General features: G+C 47.6%; 6 protein-coding genes across 6 annotated transcripts; 3 read left to right on the top strand and 3 right to left on the bottom strand.

Moving 5' to 3' along the window:
- Positions 1-494: 494 nt before the first annotated feature.
- On the top strand, positions 495-3,197 carry P175DRAFT_0487261 (putative C6 transcription factor (OTam)). The gene is made up of 2 exons (XM_040895664.1): positions 495-1,103; positions 1,199-3,197. The coding sequence occupies exons 1-2, from the start codon at positions 631-633 to the stop codon at positions 2,925-2,927; spliced, it is 2,202 nt and encodes a 733-aa protein (XP_040748976.1). The 5' UTR covers positions 495-630; the 3' UTR covers positions 2,928-3,197.
- Positions 3,198-3,930: 733 nt separating this feature from the next.
- Positions 3,931-7,304, bottom strand: P175DRAFT_0540560 (Zn(II)2Cys6 transcription factor; the record flags this gene model as incomplete). Its single annotated transcript, XM_040900344.1, has 12 exons — positions 3,931-4,685; positions 4,743-4,911; positions 4,961-5,234; positions 5,293-5,371; positions 5,426-5,446; positions 5,495-5,640; positions 5,712-6,145; positions 6,208-6,633; positions 6,692-6,882; positions 6,943-7,036; positions 7,090-7,123; positions 7,212-7,304. 12 exons carry the CDS (start codon positions 7,299-7,301, stop codon positions 4,193-4,195), a joined length of 2,451 nt encoding a protein of 816 aa, XP_040748975.1. The 3' UTR covers positions 3,931-4,192.
- Positions 7,305-7,899: 595 nt separating this feature from the next.
- On the top strand, positions 7,900-9,608 carry P175DRAFT_0504868 (VOC family protein). Its single transcript, XM_040897970.1, has 2 exons — positions 7,900-7,947; positions 8,070-9,608. The coding sequence occupies exon 2, from the start codon at positions 8,090-8,092 to the stop codon at positions 9,494-9,496; it is 1,407 nt and encodes a 468-aa protein (XP_040748974.1). The 5' UTR covers positions 7,900-7,947; positions 8,070-8,089; the 3' UTR covers positions 9,497-9,608.
- A 784-nt stretch (positions 9,609-10,392) lies between these two features.
- Positions 10,393-11,423, bottom strand: P175DRAFT_0504866 (mitochondrial 54S ribosomal protein bL21m). The gene has a single exon (XM_040897969.1). It carries the CDS (start codon positions 11,347-11,349, stop codon positions 10,609-10,611), a length of 741 nt encoding a protein of 246 aa, XP_040748973.1. The 5' UTR covers positions 11,350-11,423; the 3' UTR covers positions 10,393-10,608.
- A 122-nt stretch (positions 11,424-11,545) lies between these two features.
- Positions 11,546-13,037, top strand: P175DRAFT_0504865 (rRNA-processing protein NSA2). Its single transcript, XM_040897968.1, has 6 exons — positions 11,546-11,590; positions 11,671-11,681; positions 11,752-12,255; positions 12,328-12,366; positions 12,436-12,648; positions 12,724-13,037. Exons 1-6 carry the CDS (start codon positions 11,588-11,590, stop codon positions 12,737-12,739), a joined length of 786 nt encoding a protein of 261 aa, XP_040748972.1. The 5' UTR covers positions 11,546-11,587; the 3' UTR covers positions 12,740-13,037.
- Positions 13,038-13,363: 326 nt separating this feature from the next.
- On the bottom strand, positions 13,364-16,298 carry P175DRAFT_0519202 (serine/threonine/tyrosine protein kinase MPS1). The gene has a single exon (XM_040899090.1). It carries the CDS (start codon positions 16,201-16,203, stop codon positions 13,702-13,704), a length of 2,502 nt encoding a protein of 833 aa, XP_040748971.1. The 5' UTR covers positions 16,204-16,298; the 3' UTR covers positions 13,364-13,701.
- Positions 16,299-16,376: the final 78 nt, after the last annotated feature.

Raw genomic sequence — 16,376 nt, 5'->3', positions numbered from 1 at the left:
GGAGGTGATCCTCTTCAAAGTTCCTTTCCTCACATCTATACCTCCAGAATCAGACCCTACTACCTAAGAGTAGGTAATTTCTACCTCCGATCCCGGACCGACCGACTTCTCACTCTTCAATAATAATACATACTCCAACTCTCAACCATCCAAATATCATTATTATTAACTATCTACTCTCAATATCCATTATTCCCATCCTGATAAGCTTCTCCGCTGCGGTTTGCCTGGTTCTCTTCATCAGCTCTCCAGCTATTGGTTGGGGCGCCAATCCCTCCTGCCCCAAGCTCTACCTAAACGGGCAACTTTTGGGGACATTGCATACGGATATCCGATACAGAGTATTATTTTGCAGTCACCCCAGATCGCTTTGGATTGCTTCTCTCCTTGGCGGCAGAATCCCCGGAGACCCAGCTCTGTTTGCTGGTTTTACGCGACGGAATTCTAGTGATCCAATTCCTATCAAGTTCTCTGTACTATCGTCATTTCATTACCTATATCGATTATTCCCGCCTATCTTTCGGCATTTTTCTGTTTCCTCCTTACCTATCTATCTTCTCCATTCGATCCTTCGCTATACCTGCTATCTAGGTATCCTAGGTATATTCCCTATCTATCCGTCATCCCGGAATGGCTGCCGTTATCACCCTCCAGTCGTCCTCGACGGCTGGTCCGTCTGCAGCCTCATTCCAACAGTCTCCTTCTCCAGACCATCATCTTCTACGCCCACTGGTCCAGAATAATCTCCAGAAACAACAACAACAACAACCTCATCATCATCGATCCTCCTCACCTCGCTCCCCCCACGCTCCCATTGGTACTTTGGGTACTTTACCTCGTCTCTCCGTTCCGCCACTACGGGATGCGCCGAGTTGTGACGCTTGTTTGCGCAGAAAGAGCCGTTGTGCCATGAACGAAATGGTCAATAAGTGCTACTCGTGCGACTTCCATCGCCAGGATTGTACCTTCACCCTATCACCATCTATGACCGCCGCCGCTACCACCACCACTACTACTTCTAGTCGCCCCAGTACAGCCGACCTGCCTTCTAAGAAACGTAAGCTAGACGACACGGTCCTGAGTGATGCGGAGTCTCCTAAAAGGTACCCTTTTTTTCCCTCTCCATCTATCTGCTTGGTGTAGCCGATCTCGGACAGGCTTTATCAAGATAGGCACTAATGCTTGGTTTCCACAACAGGCTATCCACCATCCCCCAAGTTTCCAAATCTGACTGTACTCGCTCACCATTGAGTCATCAACCCAACCGGATCAACACAGCTGCCTATTGGCATCAATCAACTCAACATATCGGCCTCACTACGGAACTAGAGCCTGCTCTCCTTGCATATCTCCCAGTCGACCAGAACGACGAAGGTACTGTAGCCTCTTCCCGGGTGCGCAAACTCAGCGACGACGGCACATTCATGCGGGTTATCAACACCCTGTCCCACGGTGACCCCCCGCAGTCTGTCTCATTAGACTCCATCGAGAGTTTGGTCGCACCCTATGGATCCACTCTAGTAGACAAGTTCTTTGATCATATTCACCCTACCTTTCCTATCTTGATGGAAGATGTCTTCCGTCAGTCACATCGGACTCGAAATGGTATTTCACCACTTCTTCTCTCCGCCGTCTATGTGCTGGCCCTGAAGTTTGTGGATGTTGGACCGGCCCCCCAATCCACACGACGACCCGACGCTGCTCGTCTTGAGAGCACTGCCCTGAAACTCCTCCTTGAATCTCTCCCCCACGCATCGATTTCGACCATTCAAGCCGGCCTGCTTCTCATGCAAAAGTCAACCCTCGCTACTTCCGCCTTAAATGCTCAGCTGGTGACGGCGGCATTCGAACTTGGCCTGCACCAGGACTGCTTGGGTTGGAGGATGGAGAGATGGGAGAAGGGGCTGAGGAAGCGCTTAGCATGGGCCCTCTACATGCAGGACAAATGGTCTGCGATGGTACATGGACGCCCGTCGCATGTCGTCGCCTCCAACTGGACAGTTCAGGACCTCGTGGAAGATGATTTCACCGACGCTTTCTCCCCGGCAACATCCCAATCCGAGGACGCCCCCGTTGGTCATGGCCCACTATTTTTCTGCCATATGGTCGCTTTGACCACAATTCTCTCCGACATTCTAGACCGATTCTACACCCTCCAGGCGATTGAGGAATTCAAGGCTGCAGGAAACAACAGGACCCGGATGATCCTAGAACGCGCTAAACCCGCCCAGATTCGTCTGAAAGATTGGTTCGGGCGCCTCCCCACCCCACTCAAGATGGAGTCCGCAACAGAGCTTTTCGAGAGCGTTACGGAAGAAACCGCCCGCAACGGGGCCCTTCATCTGTCATACTTTGCGACAGAAATCACCCTTCACCGCTGTATTGTCCGCTCTCTCTCCCCCGAAACTGCCGACGCATATTTGTCTCATATCTGCCGCTCTGCCGCCAAGACACGATTGATTTCAGCAATGGACTTTGTCAATAGACTCCGCCCACTCCACCTCAGATCTTTCTGGCCCGCGGCCTCCCGAACACATTTTGCACTGATTGGATCCTTTGGTGTCCTCCTCCGTATTACCGCACCGACCAAGGAGGAGGCTGAGTTTTACCGCCTCCGATTGTGCGAATATCGCTGGACGCTGAGCGTGAGCAAGAAAGATGCCGAATTCCTCGCATTCGCGCTAGACAGTTTAGACAACGCCACAAATCTTGACCACCACGTGCCTGGCAAACCCGGTATCGACGAGCTCATGACCAGTTCTTCAAAGCCGACAATATCTCAATCACGCTCTCAGCTCGATGAATCCATGTTGGAAATAGATACCGCACAGGGTGGTGGAACCTCTTCCGTGATATCTGGTCTAGCATCACCTGCAACCTCAGTGAGCGAGGACAGCGTGCAGGATACTTCGATGGAGCCCTTGTAATCCATTCTAACCTCATTTTACTACCTCAATATTTCTCTCCTCGGCCCTAACCCTACCTTTCCTTCTTCCTTGATGTCTCTAATGACCTTTTTTCTTCTCCCTAGATTTGGAGCTTGGCATCTCTAAGCATTTTATTGATACCTTTTTTTTTTTGTTTCGATCTTGACGATCGTTGTTGGACTATGAAATGATTCCCTGTACATACTTCATGATGGATATTTATAGACTGGACGGCATTGGGATAGAAGCATAAATTTATGATCAAACTTCTTACAACATTTTGTACTGTCTGTGATTTCTTTAAAAAAAAGTAGTTTACATTTCTTATATTTCCTCCTATCAACAGGTCGCATCCAGGTAATTGTAACTACCTAGCTGCCAATGCAGATCACGCGCATAGACAGGAAAGACGCAGCTATTGCATCAGAAGAACGAATAATTCGATAGTTAATTGCAACCCTGATTGATAAAAATGGTAGGTAACGTATCCACGTGGCATATGTAACACGTTATCTGATCGAATGAGCCATCTAATCTGATTCTGAAATCACCTTGATCTATCTCTCCGATAACGCGGGTGAAAACCTAGGAACTTAGGGTGGTTAATTACCGAGTACTGTTTATGTATATATATATATATATAACTTTAGTTCGCGGTGTACTGAGGAGCCCTAACCTAACTCTAAAACGGGGGAGTATCAGGACCCCCTCCCTCACTTGAAGAGGTAGTTGAAAAACATACTGAGCCTATATATATATATATATATATACATCTAGACACTCGCGATCTTATCTCGCTTGTAGTAAGTTGATTCAATAAATCAATGGCAAAAAAAAAAAAAAAAAAAAAAAAAAAAAGGAAACAAGTCTGCTGGTAGTGAACTACGACTTGGAAATTATATATGTAGCAACGCAGGTTTTTCGGCCTGGATGTATCCATCCCATATACTCCGTAGAAGAGCAATATTTCTAGCCTAGATATCTTATTGAGATATTGTAATATCCAAAAGTTCAAAATTATGCTAAATATAGGGATATCAGCTTTACGCCCTTATTATTATCTATATGGTTCATTTCAGGAGCTATAATCTAGGGGTACCACTCCTAAATTGTTATCCGGGTTTTACAGGTCAGACCGTCGGGTACCCATATCCAAAGCATCGGATCCAGCTGTCTTTTGGGGGCCCCATTGTAGTTAATACAAGGGTATCTATCATATTGATGTAGGCTTGATGTGGTCTTGATGTATTGATAAATGGTAGGCATTAAGGGTCAAGCAGGAATGAAAAATCGTTCCATCCGTTTCCAAAAGCAAAGTTCTCCAGAATGGTAGGATCAACCAGGTTAGCGAGCATGTTGGCCCGGGTGTCTGGTTGAAAATCGAGATTGAAGAGAGAGAAGAAAAAGTTGCCATCGACCCCAGAGGGAGGAACATTGGTCGCATCTGGCCTGGTGTCGTTTGCACTTGGGTCGTAGGATTGAACGCCAATTGCTGGGTTTAACGTCGGAGCTAGCGTGGGACCAGTCGACTTCGACTGGGTTCGGCGCCTGGAAGCACATAGCCTAGCAAGCTCAAGCACTTCCCGTATCATCTCCGAACAACGGCGTGCGACTATGATATTGTTCATTGACCCAAAGATGTCGAGACTCTTCTCGACACCAGACAACAGGTCTTCATCCTGAATGCCAGGATACCCAGAGAGAACTACATGTAGCAAAATCATGGCAGCATACAAAGCGTACGTCGTGTTGTACCACCTTTTTTTTTTTTTGTCAACATTGAGTTAGCACGACAAGTGTAACAGGACAACTTACCATGTTCGAATATATGTTCTATGCAAAAAGGCTTCATACTGCATTTGTATGGTTGCCTTTGCAGCTTCCAGGCAAGTATGAAGATGTTGTAGGAGGATAGGTGAATTGGCGCTAGACGTTGATGCAGCGACAAAAGGGCGATGTATAAGTATTCGCGTGTTGTAAAATCCTATCCACGTTAGCTTCATGTGTGTTTGGGGTTGTTTTAGTCGTCTCACTCAATCTTAACACCAGTTTCTGCTTAAAAGCCCATTCAGGATCATTTAGTGAAGTGGCGTCTATGTCTAGAAAACCAGGCAGGTCGGATTTCCATTTGAGTAATTCGCCTTCGAGTTTCATAGCAGTTTGTGACATTTCACTTGTAGAGCGTTTTGGAGAATGATATAGGAGATGAGACGCCTCGGACATAATGCGCGCCAAAGACACCATTACAGGGACCATAGCAACACCATCTCCGTCCAGATCCGAGCTCTGAAAACTTACATAGCTCCCCTGTCCAGATTAATAACAGTCTCTTTCCTATATCATGCGGTATGGCTGAGAATCTTACCTGAATCGTCGGAAGTGGAACTTGATAGTAAGAAAGTTCCTTCACGCTGTCCAGTCTACCTGACGAGCAGCACATCTCCCTATTAATCTTTTTGTTAACAAAACTGAGCCCCTATGACAACTGGTGCACGAACACTTCATGTGAATATATACACCTAGACAATATGAGCAACATATATAAGAATTGATTCAGTAGTACTTACCACCACGTTCGTATGCCTTCCTGGCGAACAGTAGGCGGCAGAGAGGTGATCCCTGATGCGAGTCCAACTGCCACAGCCGTTCTAACAGCCATCCCACTATACATATAGCAGCTATGTGGTCGTAACGCGTTTTGACAAAAGACACTCTATAAATGGTCGTGTGAGAATCTGAAACAAGTTTGACAATTGTTGAAGGAGATAGTAATAGCAGACTGACCAAGAGTAATAGAGCCTGCACGCTCTCCAAGGAGCAACTCTCGAAAATGTCCCCAAGGGCCTTCTTCGCAATTGCAAAGTAAAAGTCGGCAAAATCCAACGGTGAGGGCTTGGTAACATTATTGCGCTTTGTGCTGTCTGGCAAAGAGTTGCAATAATAACCCAAGAGTGCTGTCTCATTAGGGCTAGCATTTATAGCCCCCAAGGCGACTACAGCAAAGTAGAGCCCCGAAAACGCGCTCGATCCGCGGCAAAATGCAAGACGTTTGGCGGGGATAAAAGCCTGCTGCTCGCAGCGCTGCATAAATGAGTTCTTGCACAGCATAGGATGGATGTAGTGTTTATTTGAGAAGTAGCTGTTAACGAATATTTTTTCAATCTCAACCTGGGCTTCATTGGAAAGCTTCCCGATCACTGATGTTAAGTTGTTCTCATCTGGGTTTCCTTGAGCGTCAATTCATAGCTGCACAGCATCGAGCTCGTTTAAGTCTACTAACCAGCAAAATTCCGAGGGGAATTCTGGGGCCCGCTCCTGATTTGGCCTTCGTCGGCCTTGCCACTTATTTGAGGAGGAGAGTGGCTGCGATAGTTTGGATTGTAAAGTAAATTGACAATGGATAACTGGGTTTTGTTGGTGGCGGACTTTGACCTTTCAGCTTGAGTCTCCGTAGGAGGATTGGGGGTAGCTTGGATATTTTGGTCCAGTGTCAAGTCTTGTATGGGGTATTTTGCTGTAGTTAGGGACGACGCACCATTCTCAGGTGCATTGGGAAGGCGTGCCATTCCTGGGCTGTATGCGCGTGCGTATAAATTTTCGAGAAATGCGAAGTTTGAAGAAGTGCCGTAAAATTCGGTACCTTTAGTGTGAAGATTTACACCACTCAGACCATTCCTAGACGTAGAATCGCATAGCTCTGGAGAGTCTAGAAAAAATATTGCCTTAGTATCTTGACAAAGTGAAGTCGAATGCGTAAAGGTTACCAATTCTGTCATCAACATCATGCCTGGTTACAGAGCCTAAAGGTGAGCTAGCGTTGATAGCTGTGCTATATCGTGGAACACGAGATCTTGCAGGTACATCCCGAGGATGTCTCTCTGGAGAGTGGCTACGTCGTAGATGTTGCGGAGAATTATGGTTGATCTCAGGCCAGGGTGAGGGTCGACCTTTTGCTCTTGGGCGATGTTAGGAGGTGAAATCCATCAAAAGGCCGAGAAAGATGGGCTGCGTATACCTTTGAACCTCGCATATTTGAGCTGATCGCTTTTCCATAGTAGATAGGCTCTCATTTGTGCCTATATTTCTGTATGTGCAGTTGAGAGAATGATCTATTTCCCGTTATCAATAGCGTTCATTGAGGTTGAAGACAGGATATTCATACAAGCACAGTAGGAACATGGTTGAGCTTGATCACACTATCCCTGATCAGTCCGATAGGTACTTGATGAAATATTGGACAAAACAATGTTCTTGAATGAGATGGGAGAAGATGACTGGGAATACCTTGGTCTTTCGAACGCGACAAGTCTCGCAGGCACGGGAAGCACGTGGTGGTCTTCGACGTGAAGCGCGAAGTTTAGCTGTCGCTGGCATAGATTCCCCTTCATCCATACCTAATCTCAGTGGACCAGGCCAGCTTCTACAGCTGGCGCGATTGTATATCTGATCGTTACTTTGAGTCTTTTCCCTCGGTTAGCGGCTTCAGTGGGCGTGAGAATGACTGCTCCGCACTTACTGGTTAGCACATTAAGATCCCTAACCAAGCAGCTCACCACACTGGCACACACACACACACACACACTGACTCGCCAATGACAGATGCCGTGTTCCGTTTACCCACCCGACAATTTCGTACGATCTGGGATTCTCCGGGCTTTCGGATTTAGCATCAGCGTGTACGTATTTCAAATTGTGGGGAAATACTTGAACATACTCCGCTCGTTCAATCTATACACCTACTTGATGAGAACGCCAACTCCGCATATCTCCCCCCGAAATCCCGAGAATATCCATACGAATTTTCATGATAACAATAATGATTGGACACCCCAAGCGGGGAATATTATATTATCTTTAGAGAAGTGTTCCGACGGATCGAATCCGGAAACCCGGATAAGCATCGACGCGGACGGGGCGCTCAGGACACTCACATCACATAACTAACCACTCACTCACTAATTGCTGACCATGGACTGAATGTGAAGAAAGGCTTATCATGATTGATAATCTGACTCCCTTGGTTGGTATTTATCTTTTAGTTTTTGTGTGCTTTTGCAGAAGAAACTTGTGCTCTTTGATTCCTTTTAGATATACATATCATTTTATTATACTGCTAACTATCACGATCAATATCTACCACAGAGTACGAGCATCCATCAGATATGGAGTACGGCCAGGACACCCTCAGAGCACGTTTCTGCCATGCGCTCTCGGAGATGTACAAGAGCGAAGTCCCTCTCTATGGGGATCTAGTAGATCTGGTTTGGAAAGCAGATGCGGAAGCTGTCAGGGCTAGTCAGGCGCACAGTGGCCCTAACGTTATTAATCCCGATGATGTGTTACCTTCGAGACACCGCGTGGAAAGACACGGCGCTATCCGGCTGGGAACAGCACACGAGCTTGCGACTATCCGGCGCATGTTTGCAGTCATGGGCATGTTCCCGGTGGGGTACTATGATCTGAGCATTGCCGGGTTCCCGATGCATGCGACTGCTTTCCGACCGAAGAGTCGAGAGGCATTAGCGAGGCATCCGTTCAGAGTGTTTACGACGGTGCTGCGCATGGAGTTACTAACTGAGAGAACGCGTGATCTGGTGAAGGAAGCCTTGAAGCAGAGAAATATCTTCAGTGATCGTTTGATTCACTTGATTGAGGAGGCCGAGATGCAAGGTCAGCTCCAGACCAAGATGTATGAGGAGTTTATCAAAGAGGGGTTGGAGACGTTCCGATGGCATTCACAGGCTACGGTCACAATGGAAGAGTATCAAATTCTTAAAGCTGAGCACCCGCTGATCGCGGATATTGTCTCGTTTCCGAGCTGCCATATCAATCATCTAACTCCGCGAACAATCGACATCGACCTGGTACAGAAAATGATGCAGGACCACGGTATGCCGGCTAAAGAGCGGATTGAGGGCCCTCCACGTCGAGTATGCCCGATTCTCTTACGCCAAACGAGCTTTAAAGCTTTGGAGGAGACAGTGTACTTCCAGGATTCGCTCGGTCAGTTCGTTAAGGGATCTCACACAGCGCGGTTTGGAGAAGTTGAGCAGCGTGGGTATGCCCTCACACGACAAGGTCGACAGCTATATGATCGGATTCTGGCACGTGTGAATACAGAGGCAGCAGAGAAAGAGGCAGACTTTGCCCAGTACGATGAGATCTTGACAAAACACTTCAAAGAATTCCCCGATAGTATGCATGAACTGTGGGAGCAGAAGCTTGCATACTTCTGCTTTAAACTGAACACTGAGGGTGAAAAGAGCTTGGAATCCCGCAAGGTATATTCTATGACACTGAAGCAATTACTGGACGATAAGATTCTAGAATACGAGCCCATCACATACGAGGACTTCCTTCCACTATCAGCGGGGGGGATTTTCAACTCTAACCTTGGAAAAACACCTAAAGCGAAACGATTGATGATGGATGCGGACGCAGACTTAGACGGGTTCCAGCGTATGCTCGGGGCCTCCATCACTGACGAGTTTTATTTATATGAGCAGAGGCAGTATAACAGCCTCGAGAGCTGTCGGGCACAGCTAGGGCTGGATTCTTTGGTTTGGTAATGGGGTCCTTGATGTCTCGAATTTATTGAATTATATACGCCAATTGCTTTTGATATGTAACGAAACAAGCATAAGACATAGTACAACACAGCATAACTAAAGTTGCCCCAGCATTTGTTTTCCGTGGGTAGATTTGAGCTTCGGTATGGTTCCATTCTCATCAGATTCGCGGTTAAGAAAGATTTAGGTCTTGCGCCATCGTCAGCCGACAACACGGAATCGGATGTTGATTCAGCTTTGCAGCTGTCAATGACAGCCACCCCGAGAGATGGATACATATGGTTCACAATGATCTTGGATCTTCCTTGAATCTGTCTCCGCGTTAGTCATTCATCTGGTTCCCTAGATATCTCCGGTCTAAATCGCTTCCGAATATGACGAGGCTGTGCTAATATCTCAGATATCTCGCCCCATAGTTCTCTAGTCTTCGTGAAAATGTTAGACCCTTGGGCAGCATCTGCACTCTCGTGCCTGCAACCATTGCCGTGGGTCTCCGGTTTGAGTCACAATATCTTGCAAAAGCCGGATACTGGTGGGATGATTGGGTGATTTTGATGTCTTTGGTAAGTTCAAATAAATGGGCTCTGGCCCATTACTCTTTAGAGCTTCCTAGCTATCCAAATCACATACTTCGTAAATGCTGTGCTTACCAAAGCCTCGCTGCGGCGATGTACGCAGACCCGTCACTTTCTAGTTCGGAGGAAGATATCTTTGAAAGGGGCGAGACTCTATAGACTATCCCATTCCACAAGTCGACAGGGAGGGTGGAAGTACCTAGGGTAGTCTAGTAGTATTGCGAAATGATTCTCGCAAAGCAATTTGACCTCTCTTTGTAGCCACAGGATACCCTCGATATATATACCCCTACATAGTTATCTAATTGCATTGAATCAGAACACGGGCAAGTATCGACAACATCTGTTATCTTTTATTTGAAATGGCAATTATAGAATACAGTATAATGCATGGATAACATGCACCAAGATCTATCTATCTGTACATGACTGGTCTCAACAAGTCCCAGGAAATAGTCACAAAAGGAAAATGCGGGTTCCATCATACTCCGCCTAACAATTTTCCCAGTACTCCTTAGCAGACTCCGCTCAACACATCTATGCCTTCGTCTCGACCTGAGCAGCAGCTTCTGCGCCATCCACAACAACAGCTCCTTCCTGAAGCAATTCCTCTGCGGTCTTCACCTTCACATCCATCACCCTCAAGAGCGTATAGCGGTGCTTGCTCGTGACATGTTGAACGTGTCGTCGTCTGCGCTTGGTCTTCTCCTTGACCCTCAAAGGCTCCGAATCAACTCCCATGACTCGGACACGGCATTCAAATAGTCGCTCATCGACGTAGGGGGCTCCCTTCAAGGTAAAATCCCTAGAACCTAGGACAGAAGCCCGGTTGAATCGAAGAACATCTCCCGGTTTCACTTTAGGCATGAGGAATGGCAGACGGAGGTGGTCACCAGCGGTAAGCAGGTAGGGCCTATCATGCAAGTGGGTGGTAATGTAGTGCGGTCGTTGGCTTGATAGGTGTGGCAGCATATCGAGGAGGGATTGGGAGACTTTCAGCGGCGAGTCGAAAGTGGGCTTAACCGGCTGTTTGTTGGCGGGTACTTGGTCGCGTGTCTGAGGAACGGAGGTGGATGAAGTTGAGTGCTCGGGTTGTTTCTCTGGAGCAGATGTTTGCGTCTGCGGAGTAGCGCTTAATGGCACATCGGGATGGGATGTACTGGATGCTGTCGTTGTTGCTTGATGAAGGGAGGCCCGGAAGGTGGTGATGAGCGGTTGGCGTGTGGTTTGTTCCAACGGAAGGGCAAAAGCCTTTGCTAACGCAGAGCGGGAAAACATTTTTGATTAAAGACACAGAGAATCCCGTCTCTTTTCGTGTCTTTTGGGGGCTGTTTGGACTGAATTGATGGGCGATGGTATCGATTCACTTGGGATTTGCGGCCGGCGAAGAAATTCCAGCGGATAACAAACCACGTGATTTATCGCTCCGTCGAACTTTTTTGATCAACATCTTTTTGAGACAGTCGACCATCATCCTCGATACCCAGTTTTACCCTCACCAGTTCCTCCCTTCACCATGGTACGTTACCCTTATACAGATGATATTTTTGTCATTTGAGAACCGTATAACTAACAATTTTTTTTTTTTTCGTTATACAGCCTCAGAACGAGTTCGTCCCTCCCAACCCCCTCCATGAACCCACCATCCCACCAGACCTAATCTTTCCTTGTTGTATTTAGGTATATCGAGCGCTGGCAGAAGCAGCACGGTAAGCGACTGGATCACGATGAGCGTGTCCGGAAGCGTGAAGCCCGTGAGTCGCATAAGCAGTCAAAGGATGCGCAGAACCTGCGCGGCCTGAGGGCCAAGTTGTACCAGCAGAAGCGCCATGCAGAGAAGATCCAGATGCGGAAGCGCATCAAGGCACAGGAAGAGAAGAACGTCAAATCATCTGCGCCCGACGAGCCTTCCAAGACACCACTGCCCCAATATCTGCTCGACCGTTCCCAGGCTACCAATGCCAAAGCCCTGTCCAGTGCAATTAAGGATAAACGAGCCGAGAAGGCCGCCAAGTTTGCGGTGCCTCTACCTAAGGTTAAGGGAATCAGTGAAGAGGAGATGTTCAAGGTCGTCAACACTGGAAAGAAGACACACAAGAAGTCGTGGAAGCGTATGATCACCAAACCGACTTTCGTTGGTAGCGACTTCACTCGCCGACCTGTGAAATACGAACGGTTCATTCGGTAAGTCTTGCTTTCCATTCTGCACATGCAGTTGTATCCGTGGGACCATGCACTAATAATACTTCACTACAGCCCTATGGGTCTGCGTTATAAGAAGGCGAACGTCACACAGTGAGTTTCTCTCAAGTCATCTCCAAAGCAGAGAGAGCGAGCGATGATACTAATATAATCTCCCTCCAGCCCTGAGATGGCCGTCACCGTCCAACTACCCATTTTGTCCGTCAAGAAAAACCCCCAGAATCCCCTCTACACCCAACTTGGTGTCCTCACCAAGGGAACGATCATCGAAGTGAACGTCTCCGAACTCGGTATCGTCACCGCAGGCGGAAAGGTCGCCTGGGGTAAATACGCCCAGGTGACGAACTCCCCAGAGAACGATGGCTGTGTCAATGCGTATGTCCTCACAATCTTCCTTTCTCTCTCCAATTCCAGCCATCAGTCAGATACTAATCAATGTACCCTCGATAGTGTTCTTCTCGTCTAATTCCATTTCGATATCACGCTTCCTATACCGTTTCATGTCCTAGAATCCTTTCCCTCTATTTCTTTACAACCTGTTTATTTTCACGGATGGCGTTTGCGGCGTGCACCTGTTGTCAAGTCATGTTAACTAAAAAGTATCTTATGATATGAGGTTTCTTGCTTCTGATGTAAATGGAGGGATTTCCCTTAATACTATAGACTCAACAAACAAGATGAGCAATAGCGTGCGCTCCTTCTTTCCCCGATTTCCATGTTACGTGGGCCTGTTTTTATATGCCAGTGTTGCTGAAATATACCGATGAACTAGGTAAATGTAGGTGCGTGCTGATAGTAAACGAGTTTTTAACCGTAGCGACAAAACTACTGAAGTTGGGGAAACCAAGTAGGTACTAAAAAAAGTATTTGGACTTGTTCGTAGGACTTAGTATTATGTGTGTGTTTTGTTTTTAATTCAATGAAGTGGAAGGTGTTCGGTAAGTTCTCCGATATCTCCAAGGTCACGATCAACAAAATATATATATATACATACGTCAAAAGTTTTAACAGGAGAACAAACAATATTGGGAGTAATTCCCAGCTTCAGCCTCGAGGTTACTTTGAGTTGAGAGTCGAACAAGAAGAAAAGGTCATCAATTGGTAGAATAAATATATACATAGAAAAGTGAAAGACAAGCAGGTATAACAGTCATCAATTAATGTCATCCAAGGATACTCAAACTCCATGCTGGACTCCGCAGCTTGCTATTAGCTGGATGCAATGTCCCAAAGCGCCCATAAACACCGGGCCCTAATATACCCAAAAAGAATAAGAAAGATTGATAAATCCAAGAAGGCAACCGAAGCAAATGTACCAGACAAAAGAAAACCGGGTGGGAGGTATTGGTGCAAAGCGTCGGATCATGGGATCATCGAAAATATCAAGAAAACTAAGGACAAAGGAAATGGATTAGAAGTCGAGTATCATCAAGCATTTTCCTCTAATGCCGATTTTATTTTCGCGAAGAAGCCAGCCGGCCAGGCGGCTAGCTCTTCGTCATTGGGAACCCCCCGGACTCGGCAGTGGTTGACGACATTCACCAAGATCCTGCCTAATACGTCCTGGGTGATGGGGACGGCGCCTTCTAGCTGTGCATCAGGATACAGGAACGGATCTCTTTGGCCCAAAAGGTCGCTCACGGTTGGCCTCAGAGTCTGATCCCGTTGGAGGCACTGTTTTAACGTGCGGATTAACCCCGGAGGGACAGGAACTCCTCCCACCCCGAAGGCTGGGAAATCAATCTTGACATTGGGATTTGGAATAGCCATGATACGCTCGTAGTACTTAGCAATTTTTGCAAAAGGTGGCTGACCGTAAACCATCTTGTAAAGAATACAGCCCAAGCTCCAAACATCGCTGGGTTTGCCAAGTTTCATCATTTTGCCAACGCTTGCTGGCAGCCCGAGAGACGCATTCGAGTCAATCAGAGCTTCTGGGGACATGTAGTTTGGCGTTCCAACCTGTTGCTCACGGTGAACATTAACTGTGTTGTCTTGAATGGCATTGGCGATACCGAAGTCAATTAACTTTAGCCTGCCTTGGACAAGTAAGAAGTTGGCAGGTTTCAGGTCGGAGTGGACGATATTGTGATTGTGAACAGCCTGGACACACTCTAGCATTTCTTTCCAGTAGTATCGGGTGAAATTGATGTCGAAAACAGCATCCTCAGCGTTTAAGCGATAGGTGAGGATCTTTTCAAGATCAGATTCTCCAATCTCCATGAGCACGCTGAGAGTGTGTTTGTCCATGTTCAACTCCCAGTCGAATAGACGCACAACTCGGTCGATATTTTCCAGCTTCTTCAGGAGATCAATTTCTCCCTTGTATCCTGTCAGGGTGACTGGATCAACATCTTCAAGATTCACTCGCTTTAATGCGAAAATCTTATAGTTTTCAGCCATAACGCGGTAAACTCTTGAACTACCTCCACGGCCAATGCAATCCAAACGTGTGAATGGTTTGTGGTTGACGGAGACTTGACTACGTTTCTTGCGCGAATGAGATGCGGTGGCAGTTTCTAGAACGGACATCTTCGGAGGAGGAGGAGCAGGTCGGTGGGGGGTATTACTACTTCGCGTAGACAAAATTTTCCTGGGAGAGTTATCTGCCGGTGTCTCCTGGCTTTCTTTCTTTTCATCTCCGTAAATGACTGAAAGCTTCTCCGGTTTATCCAGCAAGTTGAACCCTTGCGACTTGACGCGTTTGAAAGTCGGCGGTGGCTCGTTCTCCTGATCACGGGTAGATGGGAGTGTTGGGGGTGGAGGAACTTTGAAAACCGGCTGTTCTTTTGCGCTCAAGGGCTTTGAAGATGCGTCTGAAGAAGAACCCGGGGTGGATTTGGAGTGTGATGCATATGTTTTAGGAGAAGAGGATCTTGAAAAAGGACCGTCGCCGGACGAAATACCAAGATCTTCCGATCGATATTCGTGACTCCTCTGCGGCGGGTTTGGATCTGCCCACGATACTTTAGGAGACGATGATTTGGTAGAGCTTTTGTAGCGATAGTCAATATTCTCTTCGTTTAAGCCTAGCTCAGCGTCTTTGGCGGCATCCGAGAGATAGTCCGGAGGTTCATTGTTCTCCTCACTTTGGCGTCGTAGTACACCGCGCCTCGCAGGTCCGTTTAGGAAAGACCCTGTTAACCTGCCGACCCGTTTCACACGCAACGAGCTTTGGACACCAATATCTTCTAGATTCCGCGTTCTAAGCACAGAAGATGTTCCGATTCGTGGGGCATAGTCCTCATCGTATTTTGATTTTCTCTCATCCCCGGAGCGCTCTGCACTTCCTTGCGCGTCCACAGGACTTCGGCTGACTGACCGCTTCTCGGACGGTGATATGGAAGCTGGAGATCGCGTGTGACTACGCGACGCATTAATGCGGACGCTACGTGTCCTAGGCGCGGGTGTAATGAAATCGTTCGAGTAATTCTTTGCTTCTGGCTCCGCCTGTTCCCTGCTTGCTAGAATTGAACTCTCCCGTTTTGTCCTCGAGCCACTCCCTACATTCGATCCTATGCGAACCACTCGCGGAGCCGGGCTTCCGTTTGATTGATCGAGGGGGGAGTTGGTCCGAGACCGCCTGTCATGACTTGACGCGGCAGAGCCTACACGATCACTTTGGCGATAATGCTCAAGGTTTTTATTGCGGAGATGGGGGGAAGAACCCACGTCGTCCTCGTCGAGGAGAGCTTTGACAGACGCACTGAATTTGGGTTCGGGAACTTCTTCGTCGGAGCTGTCGCCGGTTGAATACTGCCTCGAGATCAATGCAGCGCTACTTCGAGAGACAATAGCATTCTGAGTACTTGGGGAGGTGCGCCTGGAGCCAGAGCGAGAGATGGAGGCGCGAGACATTTGTCGAGAGGATGGGTGTTGATAGAGACCACTCGCATGTGCGGTGGAGAGGGAATTCGGGGAGGCCATCATTGAAGTTCATAGATAATGCATGGACGTGTCCCCCGATGCATGTGCCGTGGGTTCCCCTAGCCACACTCGTACTTGGGCTGCTTGCTGTGTGGTTGCTGTCTGTATAATTAAGAGCAATCACAGTGATAAACAATTGCGGGAGGCTGGGAACCACGGGTCGCCGTGACCTGTCA

This window comes from Aspergillus ochraceoroseus (assembly GCF_002846915.1).
Source record: "Aspergillus ochraceoroseus IBT 24754 chromosome Unknown P175scaffold_10, whole genome shotgun sequence".
In the NCBI taxonomy this organism is placed as follows: domain Eukaryota; kingdom Fungi; phylum Ascomycota; class Eurotiomycetes; order Eurotiales; family Aspergillaceae; genus Aspergillus; species Aspergillus ochraceoroseus.
The sequence above is the reverse complement of the archived record's forward strand: the minus strand, read 5'-3'. Positions and strand labels throughout refer to the sequence as shown.

Bases quoted from the DNA above. Each gene is read 5' to 3' on its own strand.
- P175DRAFT_0519202 (XM_040899090.1), bottom strand. From the start codon at position 16,203: ATGATGGCCTCCCCGAATTCCCTCTCCACCGCACATGCGAGTGGTCTC.
- P175DRAFT_0504865 (XM_040897968.1), top strand. The intron at 12,256-12,327 runs GTAAGTCTTGCT...ACTTCACTACAG, and splicing joins AAATACGAACGGTTCATTCG to CCCTATGGGTCTGCGTTATA. The intron at 12,367-12,435 runs GTGAGTTTCTCT...ATCTCCCTCCAG, and splicing joins AAGAAGGCGAACGTCACACA to CCCTGAGATGGCCGTCACCG.
- P175DRAFT_0487261 (XM_040895664.1), top strand. From the start codon at position 631: ATGGCTGCCGTTATCACCCTCCAGTCGTCCTCGACGGCTGGTCCGTCT. The intron at 1,104-1,198 runs GTACCCTTTTTT...TTTCCACAACAG, and splicing joins GATGCGGAGTCTCCTAAAAG to GCTATCCACCATCCCCCAAG.
- P175DRAFT_0504868 (XM_040897970.1), top strand. From the start codon at position 8,090: ATGGAGTACGGCCAGGACACCCTCAGAGCACGTTTCTGCCATGCGCTC.
- P175DRAFT_0504866 (XM_040897969.1), bottom strand. From the start codon at position 11,349: ATGTTTTCCCGCTCTGCGTTAGCAAAGGCTTTTGCCCTTCCGTTGGAA.